Genomic DNA, 20,956 nt, shown 5'->3' with positions numbered 1-20,956 from the left:
AGTCTGAAATTACTTAGTTATTATTACCAATACTGTCTTCTTTTTTCGTTCGGAAAATTGTCTACGTCCATAAGCGATTGCTATAAAAGCTACAACCGCTGAATGATTAGGCAAATAGTCACCGACCCTTATTTTGTGTATGGGCATAGGAAATATTATGGCGTCACAGTCACTCCGGAGCGGTGATGTCATAGGGTGCGTTCATACCTAATTTTGAGAACATAGTTTCCCGGAATAATCTTCAGAATACAAGCAATGCAGTCGGGAATCACGAGGCTATAGTGTGGACGTCATAATTTCTCAGACTTCGGTTCCCACAAATTTGAATCCGAACGCAGCCGGCCCCGAGATGCCTGTCAATCGTATTCGTGTTTTGCGAATGGGCGCGTTCACATCGCACGGGAAATTATCACTACACCGTAGTCTGTGTCTACGTTTCTCCAGGTTTGTTGAACGGATTATTATCTGCAGTTTTATTGTGCAAGGTGCCAAAGTAGTGTGTTCCACGTGTATCTAGCTGTCTGGTATGCCTTCTCATGAGTACGTTGCATCAAAATTTAGTTGACAAATACAAGAGCGACAGGAATAAGCTGAATAGTTTTTACATTTCTTGTTGAATATTGGTAGATAGCATAATTTGTAGTATGGAAACATGTCGTCACGACTGTCACGAAGTATATTATGGTCCGTAGTAAAAACTAAGAAACAAAACACTTCATCACGCATCGCACTCCTTATCTTGCTCCCAGCTTCTGTTGACCCTTTAATGACCATTATAATGCTCCGTCATAACAAAACCCTGTCTGTTATCATCGATGGGAACACCTCAGCGAGGTGATCTCACAACAGCGCTACCTTACGTAGAACGTCGTTCAGAATTTACGATAATCCATACGATAATCGACTAGTGCGAACGCAAAATCGCGGAAATTGTGAACGGGTTTGAACGCTAATATTTCCGGAAAAATTCTGAGGATTTTAGTCCTGAACTCCTCTGATATGAACGCAACAAATTATGAGAACGTTTCTGGGGTTATTATCAGAATCCATGCATGAACGCACCCATAGTCGCACGAGAACAATAGGGCTAGGCGCATGGATTCGAATACTCGAATCAGAATCGACCATTAATTGTAATGATTCGAGTGGTGTAGAGAGATATGATTTTTTCGAGTAACGAAATTATATTCTTTTATCCTTTTGATACTACTTCCCTATCATGGAAGCCCCGAAACCTCGATTGGTCATGTTATAGCATATATAACATGCAGTGCAAAGCTACGCATGGAGGTGGAAATAAAAATTCAGTGAAGCCGCGATCTATTCAAAGCATTGCCATAAATGTTACGAAATAGGTATGTTCAAAAATACCAAATTGACATCAACATCATGTCGAACTGGTATTATATTCTCTCCGGTAGCATAAAAGGTATCCATTTGAACTTTCTGCATCATCCATACTCTTATGACGCTATAATGAGTAATATTCGCATATACGATTAGACGCGAAGTCGAAGCACGATTCGGAATCGAATCCCACCGGCACTTGATCTCGTCCAGGATAGAGGAGAACGCATTTAGGTACATGTAATGTAAGAGGTCTAATCTACAGCATTTACAGCGGTAAAACACGGATGTAATGTTTTAATAGTGTTATACTCATTAATTTCGAGCCATGTAGTCGAATTTATTCGGGATCGGAAACAGGTGCGATTATTATTATATGTCGAGACTATCAATGAATAGAAATACGATTTCTACCAAATATGCATAGTTTAAAATTGGATATTGTTGCGTCCGTTACCATTCTGTTCGGTGTCGATCAAGTTTATTGATGTACAGAAGGCTCCCGCTCAAATTAATCGAGAAAATACAGAATTTGTGCCACTGAGAATCCGGTGTCGCAATAATGCCAAAAGATTTATACCAACGCCGCCTTTCACACTCTAGCTTGTTCCACGCGAGTAACGAGTATACAGTATACAGTTCGGTTCAGTTGAGTATTAATTTTATCATTTCAAAACACCACAAAGTTGTGGTAACATAAAATGATAGCGCGGAGTCGAAACGACATGTATCGTTTTTTCGATTAGACATCAACCTTCACTGAGAACATGTGCATTGTGCATAAGAGCCACGCATTGTGCATTGTACATTGAACGCTGACTAAAAAGAAGCAATATATAGCATGAAAAAGACAAGCAATGAAATTCAAGTAACATGTCCCTGTAGGCGAGGTCGATGTGTCAGATCGTGGATCGTTTATGTCGAGGGTTGTCTAGTGTTTATTTAGTAGAATTTGCATGTATTTGGACTTGAATATAGAGTGGACAAGTGGACATGGACATGCTCGACGATTCCCGGATTGCCGGCGAAACAATAGATGTTACTCAGTCGCGCTCTTTCATACTTGATAGAGTGATGCGCTCTCTCGTAGCCTGTGCCTAACATATGGTAATTGAGCGACGAGAACGAGCGAGTGTGGTGAAGAATTTGAATTTCGTGGGATAGTGACCGCAATTGAACTGATATGTAAAATTAACCGGCAATTAAGCAGTATGAAAGTATAGTTGTATACAGTACGTTGTACATGTACATCGTGCAAGCAGACAATAACTTACGAAACTGAAATTACATGTATTCAACTATATCCAAGAAAGCGCTCATATAGTGGATAATTCCCCTCGTACGCATTGAATTGCTCTGATACCCGCAATTGTTTGCTGATCGTAATGGCATTTCGGGCTGCATTGCTGGCACTTTCAAAATTATTATTGTAGGGACGATTATGCGAAGAAATGAATTAAAGTTCACAGGCATATACGCAGCGACACAGTACGCCCGATTTCGCCCTCTAATGAAAAAGACCATCACGAAAACCGTTCGCGAATTGCTGTAAACGCGGTAATAGGGCTAGGGGCGCTAATGGGCGGAAATACAAAATAAATTTGAGGAGTGTGTGTATTTGCTCGTCTAATCGTGATAAACGATGGTGTTTCTCAGAGCGGGAGTGTCGAAATCTGCGTGTGAGGTTACGTTTTTTCTCTGGAATCATTTCGCGCCAACACACGAATCACGGCTGAACACAGGAATCAACATTCACTGCCGTTTGTACTGATTAGCGATGCAAAATAGATCATTTACGCAGGACTAAGGCCAAGTGAACCGCTGCGCATAGCAATGATTGACTGATTAGCAAGTTACTTTCTTCTACGTATGTGCTCATAAGTTCTCTTTTAGAATAGTAGCTTTAGTTTTGAAAACGTATGAAGATTTTGCAGCAACAGCAATTCGAGGCGTTATTATGTCACATCTGTCTGCTGCATAAGTGGTACTCTTTTCGGCAAAACATACATAAATTTCGTACTTGGTGTTGCATATTCGTATTGCGGCACTTCACTGCTACCAAGGTACGAAATTTGCGTGATGGGCAGGTACTGGCTCATTTCATTGCAACAAGTTGATTTTGACGGTATAGGTATAGATTACGATTCTCGCAGTAATCGTGCGGCTGGACTATGAGAATATGCTATCCGCTGGAACCGGGTAATATCCAATATCGCGCCGAACCACGGAAGATCATTTGCTCTGAGTGGTGTATTTAACCATACGTTATGTGTAATACTTCCGCATGTTCATCATGCAACCATAAAGTACGCCTACATGGAAATGCGACTTTATTGAAAACGTACCTTATCATTGGAAGACTAACCCAAATATCATCGGACAAGCAGCGATGACTTTTTCACATTGATATGTTATATTTAGGTCGCGTTCCCTTGGTGGACAGTTCAGTGTGTATTTACGACATAGAGCATCACATATCCGTTTTGGTTCCTCACAGTATTGCAACATCAATTTCTATTTGAAGTGCATGATAATTTGATAATATTCGCGTCTGAATTCGTGATTAGGTCTATCGATCTCAAATACACCCGTCCCATCAATTCCTCTATCTCAAACCGTGCAGAGCTGATAAGTAATTTGTGGTTGTAGTTAGTTGTACGTATGTAGTACTCGACTTTATTGCGTTGTCTTGCTACAGTTCAGCACGTGTCTCATACAATGTATGAACCCCGCAACTTTATGAGATGGTTTGCTTGACTTTCGACCAATATCTGTTTCGATCGAAGCCGATGAGGTGGTTGATTTGGTTGAAGTTGATTTTGGTTGATATTCAATTCTAGATATCAGTCTAATGAAACGCTAATGATATTTCACAGAGTTTCCCCTAATAATATTAAATACTGATATATGTTTATCCAACGTTTCTCCGCGTGTTGTATAATTTGATTGTCGCGCGTTTCCTTGTGCAACGACCGCTGCATGATTGCCGAAAGAGCTGACTTTGTCTAGCGCTAAAATTTACATTGTAACGTCACACTCTACTAAATTTGTTTTCATTTGAATATGTGTTTACTACAGTCAGTGTTCAAAGTGTTTATTTATTCATGCTCATACATTGTTTAATCTGCCGTTAACTCATGACAAGGGACATACGAAAAGCTTTCTAGTTAAAACAAATTACGCTGCATTGTCCGTAGCCCTGAAAGCAGCATACAAGTTTATTACTGCCAGCCATCCATGTCTTTAATACGTAGCAAGACAAATTTCGTAAATACGTAGGTCTATGACCATATCACTGTAGCATGTCAGTCGTAATACAGCCTTCAATCAGCGCATGTGGCTACATAGGCTATGGGTCTTTGATCTGACATGACTAAAGTTTAGTTCCAAGTCTCATATTCCTATAAATCACTACATGCCCTTGGCAGCATGCCTTGCCTATAATTTGATAAAGTCACACATACAAAACTGTTATTATTTGTATCGACGGAATGAGTTGATCTGCCATCTTGAAATGTATCATACAAACTGAAATGTGTGGGTCCGCTAACTCTTCCTTGTAATGTCTGTTTTGATTCATCGTCATTGTTTTGACTACGCACATTGTTACCATGTAGCTTCTAGCTAGCCAGGCAAGCGATATTTTCGAAATTTGCATTGTTACGTAATAGTCCGACCAATACAGTTCTATTCAATCTCTATTCATGTTTGTTACTATACGTGCAACTTTCGGCGAGATGCACGCGGAAAGCCTTCGGTTTAAACGAACTATTCAGTCTCGAATGCTATTTATTGTGCGATTAAGTTCAGTACCACCAGTCATCCATTGACTCAAGGTGATACAAGAAATAATGTAATTTTAAGAAAGCTTTCTGGCTGCTTATCGGGTATTTAGTATTTTCACGCTCACCGGAATCGTGTTATCACAGATACTATGCCAACGCCGACGGATTTAAGCAGTCGCTCTGCGGACGAGGAAAAGGTTTTGCCAAAGAAAACAGGAAAAACGATCGCACGACTCAAGGAACTTCTATATTACCGCCCGTTACTATTGAAACAGCACTGTGACATGCCGAAATTTTGCCGCGAACGGCATATTTACACCGGATACCGTCCCAACCCCAGCTCGATCGCGTACTGCGTGAGAAGTATGTTCCATCCGACCAATGAGACTTTCAATTTCTGGACGCATTTCGTGCCGCTTATCTTCCTTGCTATGCGCCGTCGTGATTTGTCGATCGCGCTGGACTTGGACTGCCAAGAAGTAGCAACTCTGTCGGCACCGTATTTCGCATATTCTTTAGGTAAGTGACCACTGAAATATAGTGACGTAGGAAGTATTATCCTCGCTTTGAACGCCATGAGATCGTATTGATTAGGTTCTGTGAATCCAAAGGCACTGTTTCCGCGATGTATCTTTTAATAGCGACGTTATCTATAACCCGCAACCCTCTAACCCGCATTCTCTGATGAATCGATACTGAGAAACAAAATACAATTATAGTGGTTGTCCCCTGTCTTTTATCTTGAAGGACTTGAAAATGAAGCGACGGGCGATATCCATTCATTATTTATGGATATTGAATGTTATCGGAATGACATAGCTATTTGCGTGCCGCGAATCACCCAAAAGCACCCGTGCATCACTCATGCGAAATTAGGTTTAGTTGACTTTGACGCAGACAAGGTTATCGGTCATCGTCTAATGCACGAATTTAATTCGAATTAAGGCTAGAGTTGTCTTTCAGCTATGGATTTCTATGGATTTCGAACGATCTTTTCATTTGTCTAATTGATATGCCAATTAATATTGATTTTGTTCAAGTTAGTGCTGGGCGGATATTTCCATCGCCTTATCTGCCGTAGGCATCTGATACTTTTTATCCGATAAGCTAAGAGGTCATTATCAACATGCTCCCATTATTTCGTAGAGATCTCTATTGTGGAGATCTATCACTGAGATATAAACAAATGAAGAACAGACTACTTCATATAAAAGCTTTGCTTGTGCTAAGGCGTGGATATTAATATTTCAAGATTTTGCTGCTCAACAGTATTATTTATTTTCGAACTCGACTTGTAGTCAATTCGATTGACCTCAAAACTACGAATCAGATTTCATCCACAAAAAGGCAGTTATTTCGAGATTTTCGCAGATATCATGATATTTCTCAGAATATACGTCAATACAGATAAATCGCCATGTCTAATATCACATGCTCTTAATTTGACAGATTTTGCAGATCATGTTCTATCAAATTAATGTTGGCTCCAGAACAAGGATACCACCATATGTCAATACATTGAAAACAATCATCGGATGACTTGCCCATAATTTCCTATTATTGAATGTCGAGCTATTCAGAAGGCATTGCATAAATTTCCGCCTCGCGTCCCGCATACGTTATTTACTTATCCCATATCCAAGTATCAATAGTATGCTATAGTATTACATGCATAATATCCATGAACTGATATGCTATAATTGATTTCTGGCAATAGCAGAGCCGGAATTTACAACAATTGCTCAGATTCAACGCCCGCGCAGTAACGTACTGACTCATCACCGATAGGACGACGCGTTTTGTAGGATTTACCCATATTAATAGTGAAATCTGAGTGGCGATGAGGCCACTAGACTCCCTCCACTTGAAAACATACTATATTGGCCTGCGGTGAATTGCGTGGCGCGGTTTGTCTTTAATATTGATTATAATTAGGTAGGCCTATGTACATTGTACACAATGATTCGAGTCGAGTTCAGTGGGTGGATGATTTTTCGAGTACTAAAATTATACGCTCCTTGCCCCTAGTAATGCGGTGATCGACCTACAGCATTGTTGAAAAGTGCAATGGAATGGGTATGGACGAAAAATACCAAATATTCTTAATGTGATATAGAACTGGCATGGATTCGCTGTGTTCGCATAAAAGGCCTGTATTTATACTTTTGACTTCATTCCTACTGTTGTGACGTAATAATGAATGATGCTGGAATACTCAACTCATCTCGAATCCTAACTCGATACAGCATCGAATCAATCAGGAACTCGATTTTGCTTTGATAACTATGATGTTCGCGTCTGTCGGCTGTAGGAAACCATAAACCCATGGAAATAATTGGTGTCAAAACATCGCGCTGTTTGAGCTTACTATACTCCATTAGTATCACACTTCAATCTGAATGTACCATGTTTTGTTATTTCGTGTGGTCCCAACTCCAAACCGAGTCAAAAGTATATATTTGCTTTGCAGGCTGCTGTGTGCTTCTACTCTGCAGTTCAATAGCTCACTTGTTCAACTGCGTCTCAATCCAAGCTCGACACCTGTGTTTTTGTATTGACTACGGAGCAATTTCTTTTTATTCTATCGCCGCAACCGTCGCATATTCTCATCTCGTCTCTCCCCCGCATTGCCACGGATTTGATGCTGGTGAGCATATACCGGGACTTAATCCATAGGTACGAGGCATAGTCATGTGATGTTCCCAACACATCGCGATGCCGGACGAATATTTTCTTCCTACACTGTAAATCATGAGTGGAGAAATAGCTGTATTCACCAGATCCCCTTCCGCAGCGTGGGGGTGTAAATCACGTGATCGGCACTTTCATGTACAAATTGTGATAAATACACCTATTCTGTACCCATAAATATATAGTGTATATACTTGATTTATAAGCTGCGGAAATGCTGCCAAGTATGAGGTGTAGCTCAACGACTTTCGTGAATACAGTAAGGATCAGGAACCTTGGATAACCCCCAACACTTGCATACCGTTTCGCGTTTTACTCCTGTGTTGTCGAATATTGATGTGCTCTAAAACTGCGTATTTCATGCAGGTGAAGAGATCGAATTAACGGGGCCGGCATTTCTAATAGTATATTTATTGCTATAACAATATAGCTACGTACATTTTTATGCTTGTAGCCTAGGTAGATAAATATTAGGTATCTGCATGCTCTTTAGTTTCGACATTGCACCAGGACGACTTGAACGATAAACGCTATAGGATCTTTAGCGGCGCTTTGCGGTAGGATAGTATGTTGAATTCTTCGACTCAGTCGAGATGGCTACAACAGCCGTATCCATGGAAAATCACCCATTTGCAAATCCCAGTTATTTCCAGATTTTTTATTACAACCGACTCTTATAAAATTCAAATTACAAATCAACCAAGTTGTATGTACCTTGACTTTAATAATGTAGAGGAAGACAATTTAAAACAGGATCATCTGCATATCAAAAGCCTAAAATTATATCATACATAATTCATAATATTGCGAAAGTAACACAGTGTCACTACAAAGTTGCCATGGTAACAATACGGCATCGTTGGAATCATTATTGGCCATAAAATACAAACTCATTTCATATATTATCCAGCTCTTTCCGATGATAAGTATCAACTTTACCACAAGATGTCCCATGAATCCAGGCTTGTAGCATGTTTTACGGTTTTCACCACAGTGCCTTTTCCAGCGTTAACCGCTTTTCCACCCTTGCCCTTCTTACTCGGTTGAGGTCGCGTTCCGGCTTGAAAAATGCTTATTATGCTGGATTCCGATGAGTCGTATTCCGTGGATTCTGATTCAGAGGTTTGCGATTCGTTTCGCGTCGATTCTGTGCTACTCGAAGACTGTTCGGAAGATGCACTCTGAGCTTTTCTGCGACCTCTTTGAGAAGTTAGTGCCGGACCCGCACTAGATACAGTTTTTTCCTCGTCAAACAATAAAATAGCAATCTCTGAATCGCAGACTTGCGGGTCTTCGAGATCTTTGTTCCGCCGATAATCCTCATATACAGAAACAGTCACACCTTTGACAATCGCGATCAAAGCTTTTGTGAACAGATCGCTCAACTGCCACGTAATGAAGCCGGTCAACACCGTCGGCACGAATGCAGTAAAGAGATCTACTTGCGATTTGAACTCAATGAAACAAATTGTGAATATTCCAGTCCAGCCGATTTTCCACGCAGTCAAGGAGTATTCTATCGCCGTACAAGCCTGCACCATTCGACTCAACTTCACATCATCGTGTTTCTGGTCGAGAAAATTGACCAGCACTCTTCCGTACACTCCAAGAGAAACACATGCATTCCCGCTGATATAATGCTGGTAAACGGGACAGCTTTCTTTGCTTTTCATTGGAATGTTGGCCAAACTGATGGCCATTACATCTCCCAAATTGTAGCGAAATATGGCCGACAACGGGTAGAACGTGAGGTTGAATCGCCTTGTGAAATACCAGTTAGACGCTGCTCCCGCTAATGTAATTGCTTGTACTTTGCGCACGAAGCTAACGAACCAAATAAAATTGATAGTTGATGGAATGAGAAGCCAAATGAAGCCGGTGCGTTTCGGTGTTATTGTAATCCCGCGCACCTCAAGATTTTGGCACCCCAGCAAATAAAGCACCACGGCGATATAATACGCGATTGCTGCGCATATCATAAACAGACTCAACACAGGCAAGCCCAGTATCTGCGGATTGCTTTTGACGCATTTCGAAGATATCATTAACAAACTATTAACTTCTTTCCGACACTTGATCAGCCACAATATTCCTGATATATTACATGCAATCCCGCCCGCTACGATTAGGAACAATAAGCAATATTGTGATAGTGAGGAACTGGAGATGACTCTCACCGCGCTTTCCAATATCGAGCCCCATTCAGCACCCATCTTTGCAGCTAAAGGCAATGTTGAAAGAACTGCATAAATCAAAGTGGAGATGCTGGATGTAATGGAAATTGTGATGCAAATATACATGGTTTGTCTGGGATAGATTAAGAAAACGAAGTTCGCGATGATATTCCCGACGAAAAGCATGGCGAGCAGCGATCCAATGACTGGCAAACAATTTAAGATGTCTTGCAACGCAAAGTGGTGTAGTTCAATGAATCCGTGCTGAATGCGGTACTGAGATGTATCAGCAATACAGCGGTTGATCACAACTCTCGTCCAGTTCATTCTGAAACACGATCGTAGTCCTTCATTCCTACGATAGCCTACGCTAATGTCCTGTGTTTTGCATCTGTGACTGATTTTTTCAAGTGCAAAGTGATGATATTCAGCAGCAGTTAATACGATTAATGTCGCAATTATGGATGGTCGAATCGATTTGATTACTCGAATCGAATCCGAGACGAGTTTCACATGTAGTGATTCGGTTCGAGTCGTGAGATTCTGTTTTTTCGAGTAACAAAAAATACGCCTCATCATCAAGAGTAACATTGTAGCATCGAAAATCACGTTGCAAACGGCTATTAATATTCACGAACAACATTTCTGTCCAGTAGCGCTAATTCTAATGGGAATACTTTACATGCAATCTATTAAATACTGCATATAATTTCGTCTAATTAGACAGGACAATTCAATTATCATCAGCAATTTGCACCATTCTGCTCCGATCGAAATACGGATTCATAATTTGCACTTACAAAGTGGCCAATAGATTATGGTATGAAAACTTACTGCAAACGATACTCAACTGTGCATCTCCCAAGCAGTCTTTTCCACAATACTCTCCGTTAATTAGCTCTGGCTTATACTCATTTTGTTCAAGTACTTGAGTGCAGTTTGCATCCGACAGCGCAGCGGCTGAGCAGTCTTTTATACATATGCGGAGTGTGGTGTTTTTACAAGTGTTCCTCCAAAGATACTCGAAATTAGATTTGTCCTGCGCGTACCGCTTGAGTTCGTCTGTCCTTTCGACGGCGCTGGGTATTGATCCGCATATATTTCCCCAAGAGTCGACTCCATTCATGAACATCGCTGCGCTGCATTTACTCATAGCGTACCACGACACTGATACCACTGATGCGATCCATAATGTGTATAAGACAATAAAATAAGGATTCCTGCATTGATTATCACGTAGCCCGTCCTTTTTGAGTTCTCTGGCTTGTCCCAAATCTTGGGGTTCAACCTTTTTTCTCGCCCCAAGGCCCATTCTCACCCCTTGCTATACGATCTACCTGAATCATGAATGCACTGAATGCGATGTAAATAAAATGTCCTATGTTGTATCTACGTTTATGACGTAACAGTATCGAAAAAATGAATGCTAGTACAGAGTTGATGTCGCTGCTCAAGCCCCCACCAAGACGGCCCATCCGACTTACACACTCTGTTCGCTGAGAGTAAAGTATGTATAGTTCTGAAACGTAGAATTTGCCGCGGTTTCGCTTACTTTCAACATATAATATGAGGTGGCTGCTCTGGAAATGGCAGCGCGCATTTTCGCGACTTTCGAAAATATATTGAGTCAATAGCGTGATGCATGCAGGGGCTATTTAGCACAGCTGGCGTGTGAATATCACCCAAAAAGGACATCGAAACCAATCTCAAACTAGTTGCGACTTCACAAAAGCCAATGTCTATCGAAGTAAGAAGTTTTGTTCAAGAAATTGTTGAGTATAGATGTGCAAGTGTTCTAAAACATAACTAGGCTATATGTGACTAAGTAGTGCTGGTAAGCTGAAGTACTTTACGGAAGACTGGAGTATACTCCATAAAAGTAATGTCACCTCTTAACTGGGACCATCTCTGAGTATCACATCACTTGTTGGTTCAAATCTGCCTGCACTAATATTATCCTAGGCAGCACTAAATCTTGGGCCGTGTCATTTTCCCACCTTACTCACACTCAGATAATGAAATTCTGTTACTGACACGCAGTTTTGTTTTTGCAGGGTCTTCGACTCTGTACATCCCGGCGGCGGCAGCCACAGTGGTTCTGGCACACATAGTCTGTTGCCACACTCGATTTCCGCACATCAAGTATCGTTACGTCCTACGGACGGTGACCTACGCCGTTCCGTTCGTGTTGATAAGTTTGCCAACAATGATGAGAATGTCAAACCTTATTTTTAATGTTGCGACTAATGAGACGTTACATGACGGTCACTATCGTTACTCGCAAAGTGGCAGTATCCCCCGTTCAAGCTGCGGCATTGCTGGTGCACTTGATGACTTCGCGTCAACGAAATCAACGAAAGGCCACTGTGATCTCGCGAGTCATGTTTTCCCGACTTACTACCCCGCACATTTGTTGCTGTTTCTACTGGCAGCGATCATTAACATGTCCCGCTTTCCCGAGAAATACTTTCCGCGCGTGTTTGACGTGGTCGGCAGCTCTCACCAATGGTTCCATATCGCGATCGCGTTGGGGATTATTGTGCAAAGTTTCATTGTGGAGGAAGCCATGTTTGATGCCATCGACAGTCCAGGGTAAGTAATAAGTCAAGTGTATTGACTGTTGGGCTAATGGAGGCAAGACTAGCCAGAGCGTGTCGTGTAAATAGATATATGTGGTCAGTAACGAAGTGTTCGTACCTTTCCGGAGTATCATATCAAGATTCTACCTGTGCAGTCTCATTAGTCCCTGTGTATTAGTCGCAAAGATGTATAGCGCAATTACGTAATCGCCACCTCCAACAAACCGCGAAGAGTACGCGACTCTTCGACCAAATCTACTTTTACAGACTTACTGACTACATAGGCCTACTTTGTAGACCTTTAGTTTTCTACTCACGCTTGAAGAACTTTTGACTTATCTTGGATTGCTAAATCTACTTGTCATTGTGAAGAATGTACGGCATGACTTTTGCGTCTATTAATAGCGATGCTATCTACTTTGACCCGCTCTGTGTAATTATCACGGCTCCATCCGCGTACGAATGTGTTGTAAAACCGACCCAGTATCTAAGTGTGAAACAATCACCTCTCACTTTGAGGTGCTGCATGGCATCTCGTCTGATACGTAAACATTTTATGTTTCAGGATTCTACATTCGGTGACGTGGTTGTCTAACATCACCTTTCTGTCTACGATGGGTTGGTTGGTGTCGGTATCAGCGATTTTAATTGTAACTGTGCTTATTTATACTTCGATTCTGCCGTGCTGAATTGTGCACGTTCACGTCCACGTATTTCATATTTTTCTTCTTTCCGACGAATTAAAATATATTTATATAGGTTTTTAGATATTGTGACGAAAGACGAATAGAGATTTTCGAACCTTTCATCACAGCGCTCAGTTACCATTTTTCGCCTACATATATCCGCTCCGCAAAATTGCGATCCCAGTTAGTTGTTTTCTGTATCACCATGGCTTGTCATCTAAAATCATTCTCCGTCTCGATCGCGTCGAGAAATTGCCAGAGTGAAGAAAAAACGCCCCAGAAATTTCACAATGGCTTAACGAAGCGATGCAGTGTCACCTCGACATCAAGGAGATCGTTGATTGAAAGGGTAGCCTACTTTTCGTGAAATTTTCGATATCTGCAGTTCCAATACGGTGTTTTTTTTTAGCGAAATCACTGCTGCTAAAATATCTTTCACTCCTTCAAATCTAAAATGAGACCACATCATATTTAGAGCGCAATGTCCCTTTAATTTTTCAATAATTCATGGATAACCAAATTGATTAATTTTTGTTATATTTTGCTGGAAACCCTTTTATCTTATTTTCTGGCGGCGCCTCTGTGGAGCAGTTAGCGTTCCAAGCGGTACCCCAGGGTATCGCGGCACCTCGATTGGGAACCCGAAATGTCTTGAGAAACATTAACCGCTTATGCACGGAACTCTACGATTATGCCGGGAGGGCCAGATTATGCATAAGACTTGTACCGTGGTCATGACCTGTATATTTGAGTGGGTATATTTGAGCTCGACATTTCAATCACGCAAGTTCTATCAGTAAGCCAAAGATTCTAAGGTGACATTTTTAAAACTAATATACGTCATATGCAGTAATTACAACGCTGAGGACGCATGAATACGGATGAACTAGCGAGTTTTTGTTTCGGTCATAAAACGACTGGTCACATTCGATTGAGTTCGCGCTGTATAGCTCAAACTCTGGAAACGATCGATTTGCAGTAGTAGAGCGCGAAATTAATTAACCTAATTACTGATGCACCTTCGATCTAAGAAAAATTATAACCGTGGGATATTTTGAATATACATTACAATATTACATGGTTAATCTTTCAAATCTTGTTGTGACACGGGACGAGAGAAAGTCAAGCAATTTCTGCTTAATGCAGCTCATTGGGCCTATAGCATGTACGCCATGTAAATACCATTCAAATAAAACTTTTCAAAATTGCATGTCGTGCACAATGCACTGCCCATGCACAATGCACATGCATACAAATAAACCGAATTTGGCAATCAATGTAATTTTCATCCATACTTGGACCCCTAATAAAAACATAGCCTACTTTTGGACAGCGGCTCTGTTTTGATGTGTTTAAAATGCATTTTAATTTTGACACACATACCCATAATTCATATACCTTATATATGGTACAGGGCAGGGGTCACCAACCCGGTGCCCGCGGGCACCAGGTAGCCCGCGAGGACTAGATGAGTAGCCCGCGAGCCCATTCTAAAAATAGGTGGAATAGCAGCATTTACCAATATTAGTCAGATTATTACCATTGAGCTTTTAAATATATAGATTGATTGATTCAGCTATTCTTGTTTAAAACACACCAACATGTAACTTACATATATAAACACTTGAAAATATCTTCAATTACAAATAGTAATATATAGATGTATGTGATAGAATCACCAGAAACTCTAGATACGGCGCATTGCCTATATACAGGTGACATGACGGAATGCCGTCCACGGTCTTCTTGAAATGGTGGGGGGTTCCGTTACGATAGCTCGACGACCAGGACAACGCCAAAGTAGTAAACAATATTTGATATTTGCACTCAGATAGCCGTGAAGTACTAGCAGATTTTCAGTATCTGTATACCCATTACCAGTGGCGGCTCGTGACAATATCGGGTGGTGGGGCAAGGGCCGCAAGCGACTTGTTATCAATATGACGTCACAGTAGCGTTTTTCAACGTTCATGATGGCCACATGAATTTCCCGTAAACAATGATTTTTAACGTAGGTGCCGCGAGAGGTTTGCCGGTGGCGTGACTTGAAGTGCGGTAACAAATGTTTTATTCATTGTTTTTTATTCAAATGATTATTTTACAAAATGTACGCGAACTAAGAATCGTTCCCATGCCACGAATCAATCATCAGGTTATCCTTAGTAGCATGCGTTATGATTTCGTGGTAGAGATTACGCAAGCGCCGAGTAAGACTATTGTGTGCAACATAGAATTATGGCACAAAGGATTCTGAAACCAGACAAGCTCGATATCAGTCCGGAATCCGCCTCTGCTGAAAAACAGTATAAGCATTGGAAGAAGACCTTCGATAATTTTCTTTCATCATTTGATCAAGATACACAGATCGACAAGTTGAAGATCTTAACAAATTTCGTGTCGTCGTCTGTCTATTCCTATTTTGAAGAAAGTTCGACTTACGATACCGCAATAGAACTTCTCGACAAAATTTATATCAAGCAAAAGAACGAAATCTTCGTCCGCCACATGCTAGTAACCCGTATTCAGAAGCCCGAAGAGACGATCGAGGAATTTTCCCGCGCCTTGGCAGATCTAGCGAAAGATTGCACATTCAAGACTCTCTCGGCGGAAGATCATCGCAAGGAGTCCATCCGCGACGCTTTCGTTACTGGTCTCCGATCAAACGTTATCAGACAGAGATTATTAGAAAGTGACGGGGCTGTAACCCTCGAAATGGTGATCTCAAAAGCCCGCTCATTAGAATTCGCCCAGCGAAGCTCTACTATCTATTGCAGCACTCCATGTTCATCTGTCGGCGTCGAACCGCTGGAAAAATCTTTGAATCCCGAAGTCGAACTATCATCCACAGAAACTCACAGTCGACTCAACGCAATGAGCAAAACAATCAAACCTGATCGGAAGTGCTTTTTTTGCGGTCAGTCATTCCACTCCCGATATAAATGTCCAGCGAAACGGAGCGAGTGTGGCTATTGTGGAGTCCTAGGTCATTATGAAGTGGTTTGCATGAGAAAGGCCACCGACAACAGGAAAACAGTAACTGCAATGATCTCATACTTCAGCGCCATCGGAGTACCCAAATGTCTCATAAAAGCAAGAATCGTGGTTAAGATCGGCTGCCACATTACTTTTGCTTTAATCGACTCCGGTTCCGCGGAAAGCTTCATAAGCACTGGATACGCCAACGAAATTGACCTGAAATCCACTCCGTACTCTTCTACGGTTACATTTGCTTCTAAATCCCATTCCCGCAAGATTGAAGAACTCTACAGACCGGACATTCTTGTAAACGAAACGAAATATACGGAATTCCCTCTTAAAGGGATGGAAGATTTATGCGCTGATGTGGTGCTTGGTCTCGATTTCATGAACTTGCATAAACGGGTCATTTTCAATATGGACGGAGATAAAGATACCTTGGAACTCCCTCGAGATCAGAAGTACAGTGTATGCGGAGTTGCTCAAGCGTGTGTCGAAGCACCGCAAATTTTTAAGTTTATGACACCGAATTGTAAACCGATTGCCACTAAATCCAGAAGATACAGCGAAGCCGATCTACATTTCATTAAAGCGGAAGTTGCGAAACTCGAGAAGGAAGGAATCATCGAGCCGTCCTCATCGCCTTGGCGAGCACAGGTTCTTGTTGTAAATGACGGTCGACACAAGAAGCGCATGGTCATCGACTTCTCTCAGACGGTCAACAGGTATACCTTACTAGACGCCTATCCTTTACCAAGGATCGATGACCAAGTCAACAACATCGCCCGTTTCAAAGTTTTCAGTACGTTAGATCTGAAGTCCGCGTATTATCAAGTGGCACTATCACCTGATGATCGTCCGTATACGGCATTCGAAGCCGCTGGAAATCTTTACCAATACCGTCGATTGCCATTTGGAGTCACCAACGGAGTTTCGGCATTTCAAAGAATAATAGACAACGTCATAAAAGACAACAAGCTCACCGGCACATTCGCTTATCTCGATAATATTACTGTTTGCGGTATGGATAAGGACGACCACGATCGAAATCTCGACGCGTTTCTCAATGCCGCTCAGCGATTCAGCCTCACTTTCAATCATTCGAAGTCGATCATCCGTTCTACGGAAATAGACTTGCTCGGTTATCGCGTGTCGCATGGCGTGATCAAACCGGACCCAGAAAGACTAAAGCCGTTAATCGATTTATTGCCGCCACGCAACAACCCAGAACTAAAACGAGTGTGTGGTATGTTTGCCTACTATGCCAAATGGTTGCCCAACTTTTCCGACAAAATCCGTCCTTTGTATTCAGTCGAAAAATTTCCGCTTTCCGAAAATGCATCTATCGCATTTAACGATTTAAAACGCGAGTTAGTTGACGCGTCTCTTGGTAGGATTGACGAGACAAGTCCGTTCACAATAGAGTGTGATGCTTCCAATGCAGCCATTGCAGCTATCCTCAGTCAAAACGGTCGACCGGTCGCGTTCATGTCAAAAGCACTATCGCCAAGTGAAATACGCTACTCCTCTGTTGAGAAAGAAGCGTCCTCAATTATCGCGGCAGTTCGTAAATGGGCTCATTTTTTACATGGTAGACATTTCACTCTTGTTACTGACCAAAGATCTGTCGCGTTCATGTTTGACGGCAAATCTAAAGGTAAAATCAAAAATACCAAAATCCAGCTGTGGCGTATCGAACTTGGTCAATTTTCGTATGATATCGTACACAAACCGGGGGCACTGAATGTTGCGGCTGATATGTTTTCGCGGACCACATCTTCGTATTGCGCATCGATTTCACCCTGTGAGTTGGGTTCTAATCTAAATCGCATACACGACACTCTGGGTCATCCAGGAGTCACAAGGCTGCATCATTTCGTTCGTTCGAAAAATCTCTCGTTCTCCCGAAATGACGTCCGTGAGACCTGCGCTCGTTGCCGCATTTGTGCTCAGATCAAACCAAATTTTTACAAATGCAATCCGCAAGTGCTTGTGAAAGCAACGAAACCTTGGGAAAGAATCAACGTAGACTTCAACGGGCCTTTGAAATCTAACAAATCCCCTTTCATGTTCGTTGTCATTGACGAATATAGTCGTTTTCCGTTCGCCTTTCCATGTCGCAATACTTCCGCGCTAACCGTCGTTTCGTGTTTGTCGACACTATTCGCTGTTTTTGGACTTCCGGGATACGTTCACAGTGACCGAGGCACCGCTTTCGTGTCCAAGGAAGTCAAGGATTATTTACATTCTCGCGGGGTTGCAACTAGCTTCACTACGCCTTACCACCCAACAGGAAATTCGCAGTGCGAACGCCTTAATCAAACATTATGGCGAACTATCAAACTCATTTTGAAATCAACCGGAGTCTCAGAATCATGTTGGGCTGACGCCCTTCCTCATGCGCTACATTCAGTTCGATCGCTACTTTGCACGTCAACCAATTCAACACCGCATGACCGATTTTTTTCCTTTCCAAGAAAAAGTATGGTGGGGAATAGCGTGACATCATGGCTATTGACACCGGGGCCAGTTTTCTTACGCAAATTCGTCAGAAACAAGGGCGACGAACTATGTTCTGAGGTCGAACTTCTTGAAGCCAACCCGACTTACGCACGTGTTCGTTTTCCTAACGGCCGCGAGTCAAACGTCTCACTCAACGATTTGGCCCGTTTTCCTACTGGAGAAGAAACACCATCGACTAATCCTGAAACGAAACAAGCTGAACCTTGTTCTGTTGATATCGATGGCCACGAGCCAAGTCGCGAAGTTTCTAACGTTGAGTTGAAGTCATCTAATGAAGAGCCTCAAGAATCTAACCATTCAGAGGATGCACCAGATGATTCGAGTAGAAATCTAGACGACGAGCTTCGGCGTTCAACTAGAGTTAGGCGCCAGCCGGATCGGTATGGTAATTTTGTTAGTCATTGATGTTTTTGTGTCATTCTTCTATGTGAATTTACAAAATGAAAGGGGGGTAGAATGTGGTGATCCGCAATTAGGCAATAATTACTTTCATCTGATTAGTTACGTTGTACAGTACAGTGTCGCCTTATCGTTACCGTGTCATTCTATTCTCTTCTGTTCTGCTGTCAGTTGTGTTCTATGTTGCTTAAAGCCACATTGGTTACCTTTGCTTTAATAAAGCTTCAGTTAATTATTCAACGCAATAGTCAGTTTACGACAACTATACCAAAAATACACAGACCAACTACCTACAAAGAGCATTCGCATGACACCTTGTGGTGTTTTAATCGTTCCATGCTCAGCAATTCTGTAAAGTGCTGCAGCGCCTCCGACCCGATTTGTATATGGATTCTCGTCCCGAAAGCGAGTCAAATCGATTTGCCCTCGTCCGAAAGTGTTTGGTACACGATCCTGATGCGTTACGACCAGGGGATAGGCAATCAAAGCGGTGGCACCCATAAACGTAAAACATTATAAAAAGCCAGCTGTTATCCATGGAAGATTAATTACGAGTCTGCCTGCCATCATTCAAGCAGGAATCAAAGCATTGTGTTAAATTGAAATGCGAGCACATATCGCATTAAACAATTTCATGAATAAATTATTTCATCTTGATGAATTTTTCACTTTTTTTCCATAGCCATAACAAAATATATCGGTAAATTAACTGTCAGTGTGCCTCGAGTAATAAGGATGAAAACCACTCACTTTTCCTTAGCCATAGACATGGTTGAGTTACCTGGGCTCACTTGATTGAAATTATTCGGAAAGAACATGATGTGTACAGTCGTCCGCCCACCAGCATTAATTTATGTCTTGTATAAATATTGTGCGCGACGTGATTTCTTATTAGCAAAATGTTCAATAACGAGTTTATTGAAATCTGGAATTCCCAGAACCACGTCGTTGTGAATCGAGAGAACAGCCAACGCATTAAGCCTATCTTGGCCCATCCTGTTTCTGAGAAAGGTCTTGATACGTTTCAATGTGCTGAAACTGCGCTCGGATTCCGCGGATGAAATCGGGGTGGTCAAAATGATATTCAGAAAGCTAGTTACTGTAGCAAAGTTGATCGAAAGCGAATTTTCAACTAGGAATTTTGAAAGTTCACTAGTGGTTTTAATTTCCGAAAAGGATGTGTTAGAATACAAACAAGTCAACTCGCTCTCCAACCGAGCAATGTCGATTAGGGTTGTTCAAAATTTGGAAAATGTTTGGAATTCTGCGTGTCCATCGCTTATTCTTTAGATTATTGTTAAAAAACAATAATGGGCTTGAAAGAAGCTCCCAGGAAAGCCGCTAACATTTGTCTAAATGCGTTTGAAAGTCGTTGTTGAAGAGTGGGCGGGCAACCGACAGCAGAGGCGGGCAATCACGAAACCACGGTTCTTGATTGGGTAATCGGCTAAGCTTCACTGATTACTGCAACAGCTGACTCGGATTCGGGAGCTTCGCTTTACTAAATTGAAAGTCTGTTTTGCTGAGGTAGAGTCTGTTAGTAGCGGTTGTGGTTCTGTACATGCGTGTTGTGTGTTGATGAGTCATTAGTAGTACTGTAACACGTGTTCTTTGAATGCTTCACAGTCGATAGCAGTAGTTTATGCTTTGGAGCAACAATAGTGCAGTCATGGCAGAGGCAAAACGGCGAAAGATTGCACACATGCCGCAGCGAAGAACAAGATCCAAATCTGAGCAGTACTTGGTCGGATATACTTGCGATTACATCTTTGGCTCGAGATTACCTACTATACGAG

The 20,956-nt window shown here is 41.8% G+C and overlaps 3 protein-coding genes across 7 annotated transcripts in view; 2 read left to right on the top strand and 1 right to left on the bottom strand.

The window, feature by feature from the left end:
• Positions 1 to 13,342, top strand: part of LOC145439843 (membrane progestin receptor gamma-like) — a 406,242-nt gene extending 392,900 nt beyond the window's left edge. For 2 of the 4 annotated variants that reach the window (XM_080317488.1, XM_080317487.1), the window contains exons 2-5: positions 5,277 to 5,651; positions 7,603 to 7,779; positions 12,052 to 12,589; positions 13,142 to 13,342. In XM_080317488.1, the coding sequence (XP_080173614.1) occupies positions 5,282 to 5,651; positions 7,603 to 7,779; positions 12,052 to 12,589; positions 13,142 to 13,265 (1,209 nt within the window). In that variant the 5' untranslated portion in view covers positions 5,277 to 5,281 and the 3' untranslated portion in view covers positions 13,266 to 13,342. Of the gene's footprint in view, positions 1 to 185; positions 5,652 to 7,602; positions 7,780 to 12,051; positions 12,590 to 13,141 lie in introns of those variants that run through there. The other 2 variants (XM_080317486.1, XM_080317484.1) reach the window with 2 other exon arrangements.
• Positions 7,601 to 11,799, bottom strand: LOC145439835 (choline transporter-like protein 2). 2 transcript variants are annotated; one of them, XM_080317471.1, is made up of 2 exons: positions 10,849 to 11,799; positions 7,601 to 10,388 (listed from the first exon to the last, which is right to left on the bottom strand). In XM_080317471.1, the coding sequence occupies exons 1-2, from the start codon at positions 11,307 to 11,309 to the stop codon at positions 8,759 to 8,761; spliced, it is 2,091 nt and encodes a 696-aa protein (XP_080173597.1). In that variant the 5' UTR covers positions 11,310 to 11,799; the 3' UTR covers positions 7,601 to 8,758. The 2 variants fall into 2 exon arrangements, with proteins under 2 accessions (XP_080173597.1, XP_080173598.1); XM_080317472.1 differs by having other exon boundaries at positions 7,601 to 10,325; positions 10,849 to 11,796.
• Positions 13,343 to 15,497: 2,155 nt separating the features above from the next.
• LOC145439943 (uncharacterized) lies at positions 15,498 to 19,420 on the top strand. The gene has a single exon (XM_080317608.1). It carries the CDS (start codon positions 15,498 to 15,500, stop codon positions 19,164 to 19,166), a length of 3,669 nt encoding a protein of 1,222 aa, XP_080173734.1. The 3' UTR covers positions 19,167 to 19,420.
• The last annotated feature ends 1,536 nt before the right edge of the window (positions 19,421 to 20,956 follow it).

Source organism: Botryllus schlosseri, chromosome 5 (genome assembly GCF_051294905.1).
Source record: "Botryllus schlosseri isolate E-star chromosome 5, Bs_hap1, whole genome shotgun sequence".
In the NCBI taxonomy this organism is placed as follows: Eukaryota; Metazoa; Chordata; class Ascidiacea; order Stolidobranchia; family Styelidae; genus Botryllus; species Botryllus schlosseri.
The sequence above is the reverse complement of the archived record's forward strand: the minus strand, read 5'-3'. Positions and strand labels throughout refer to the sequence as shown.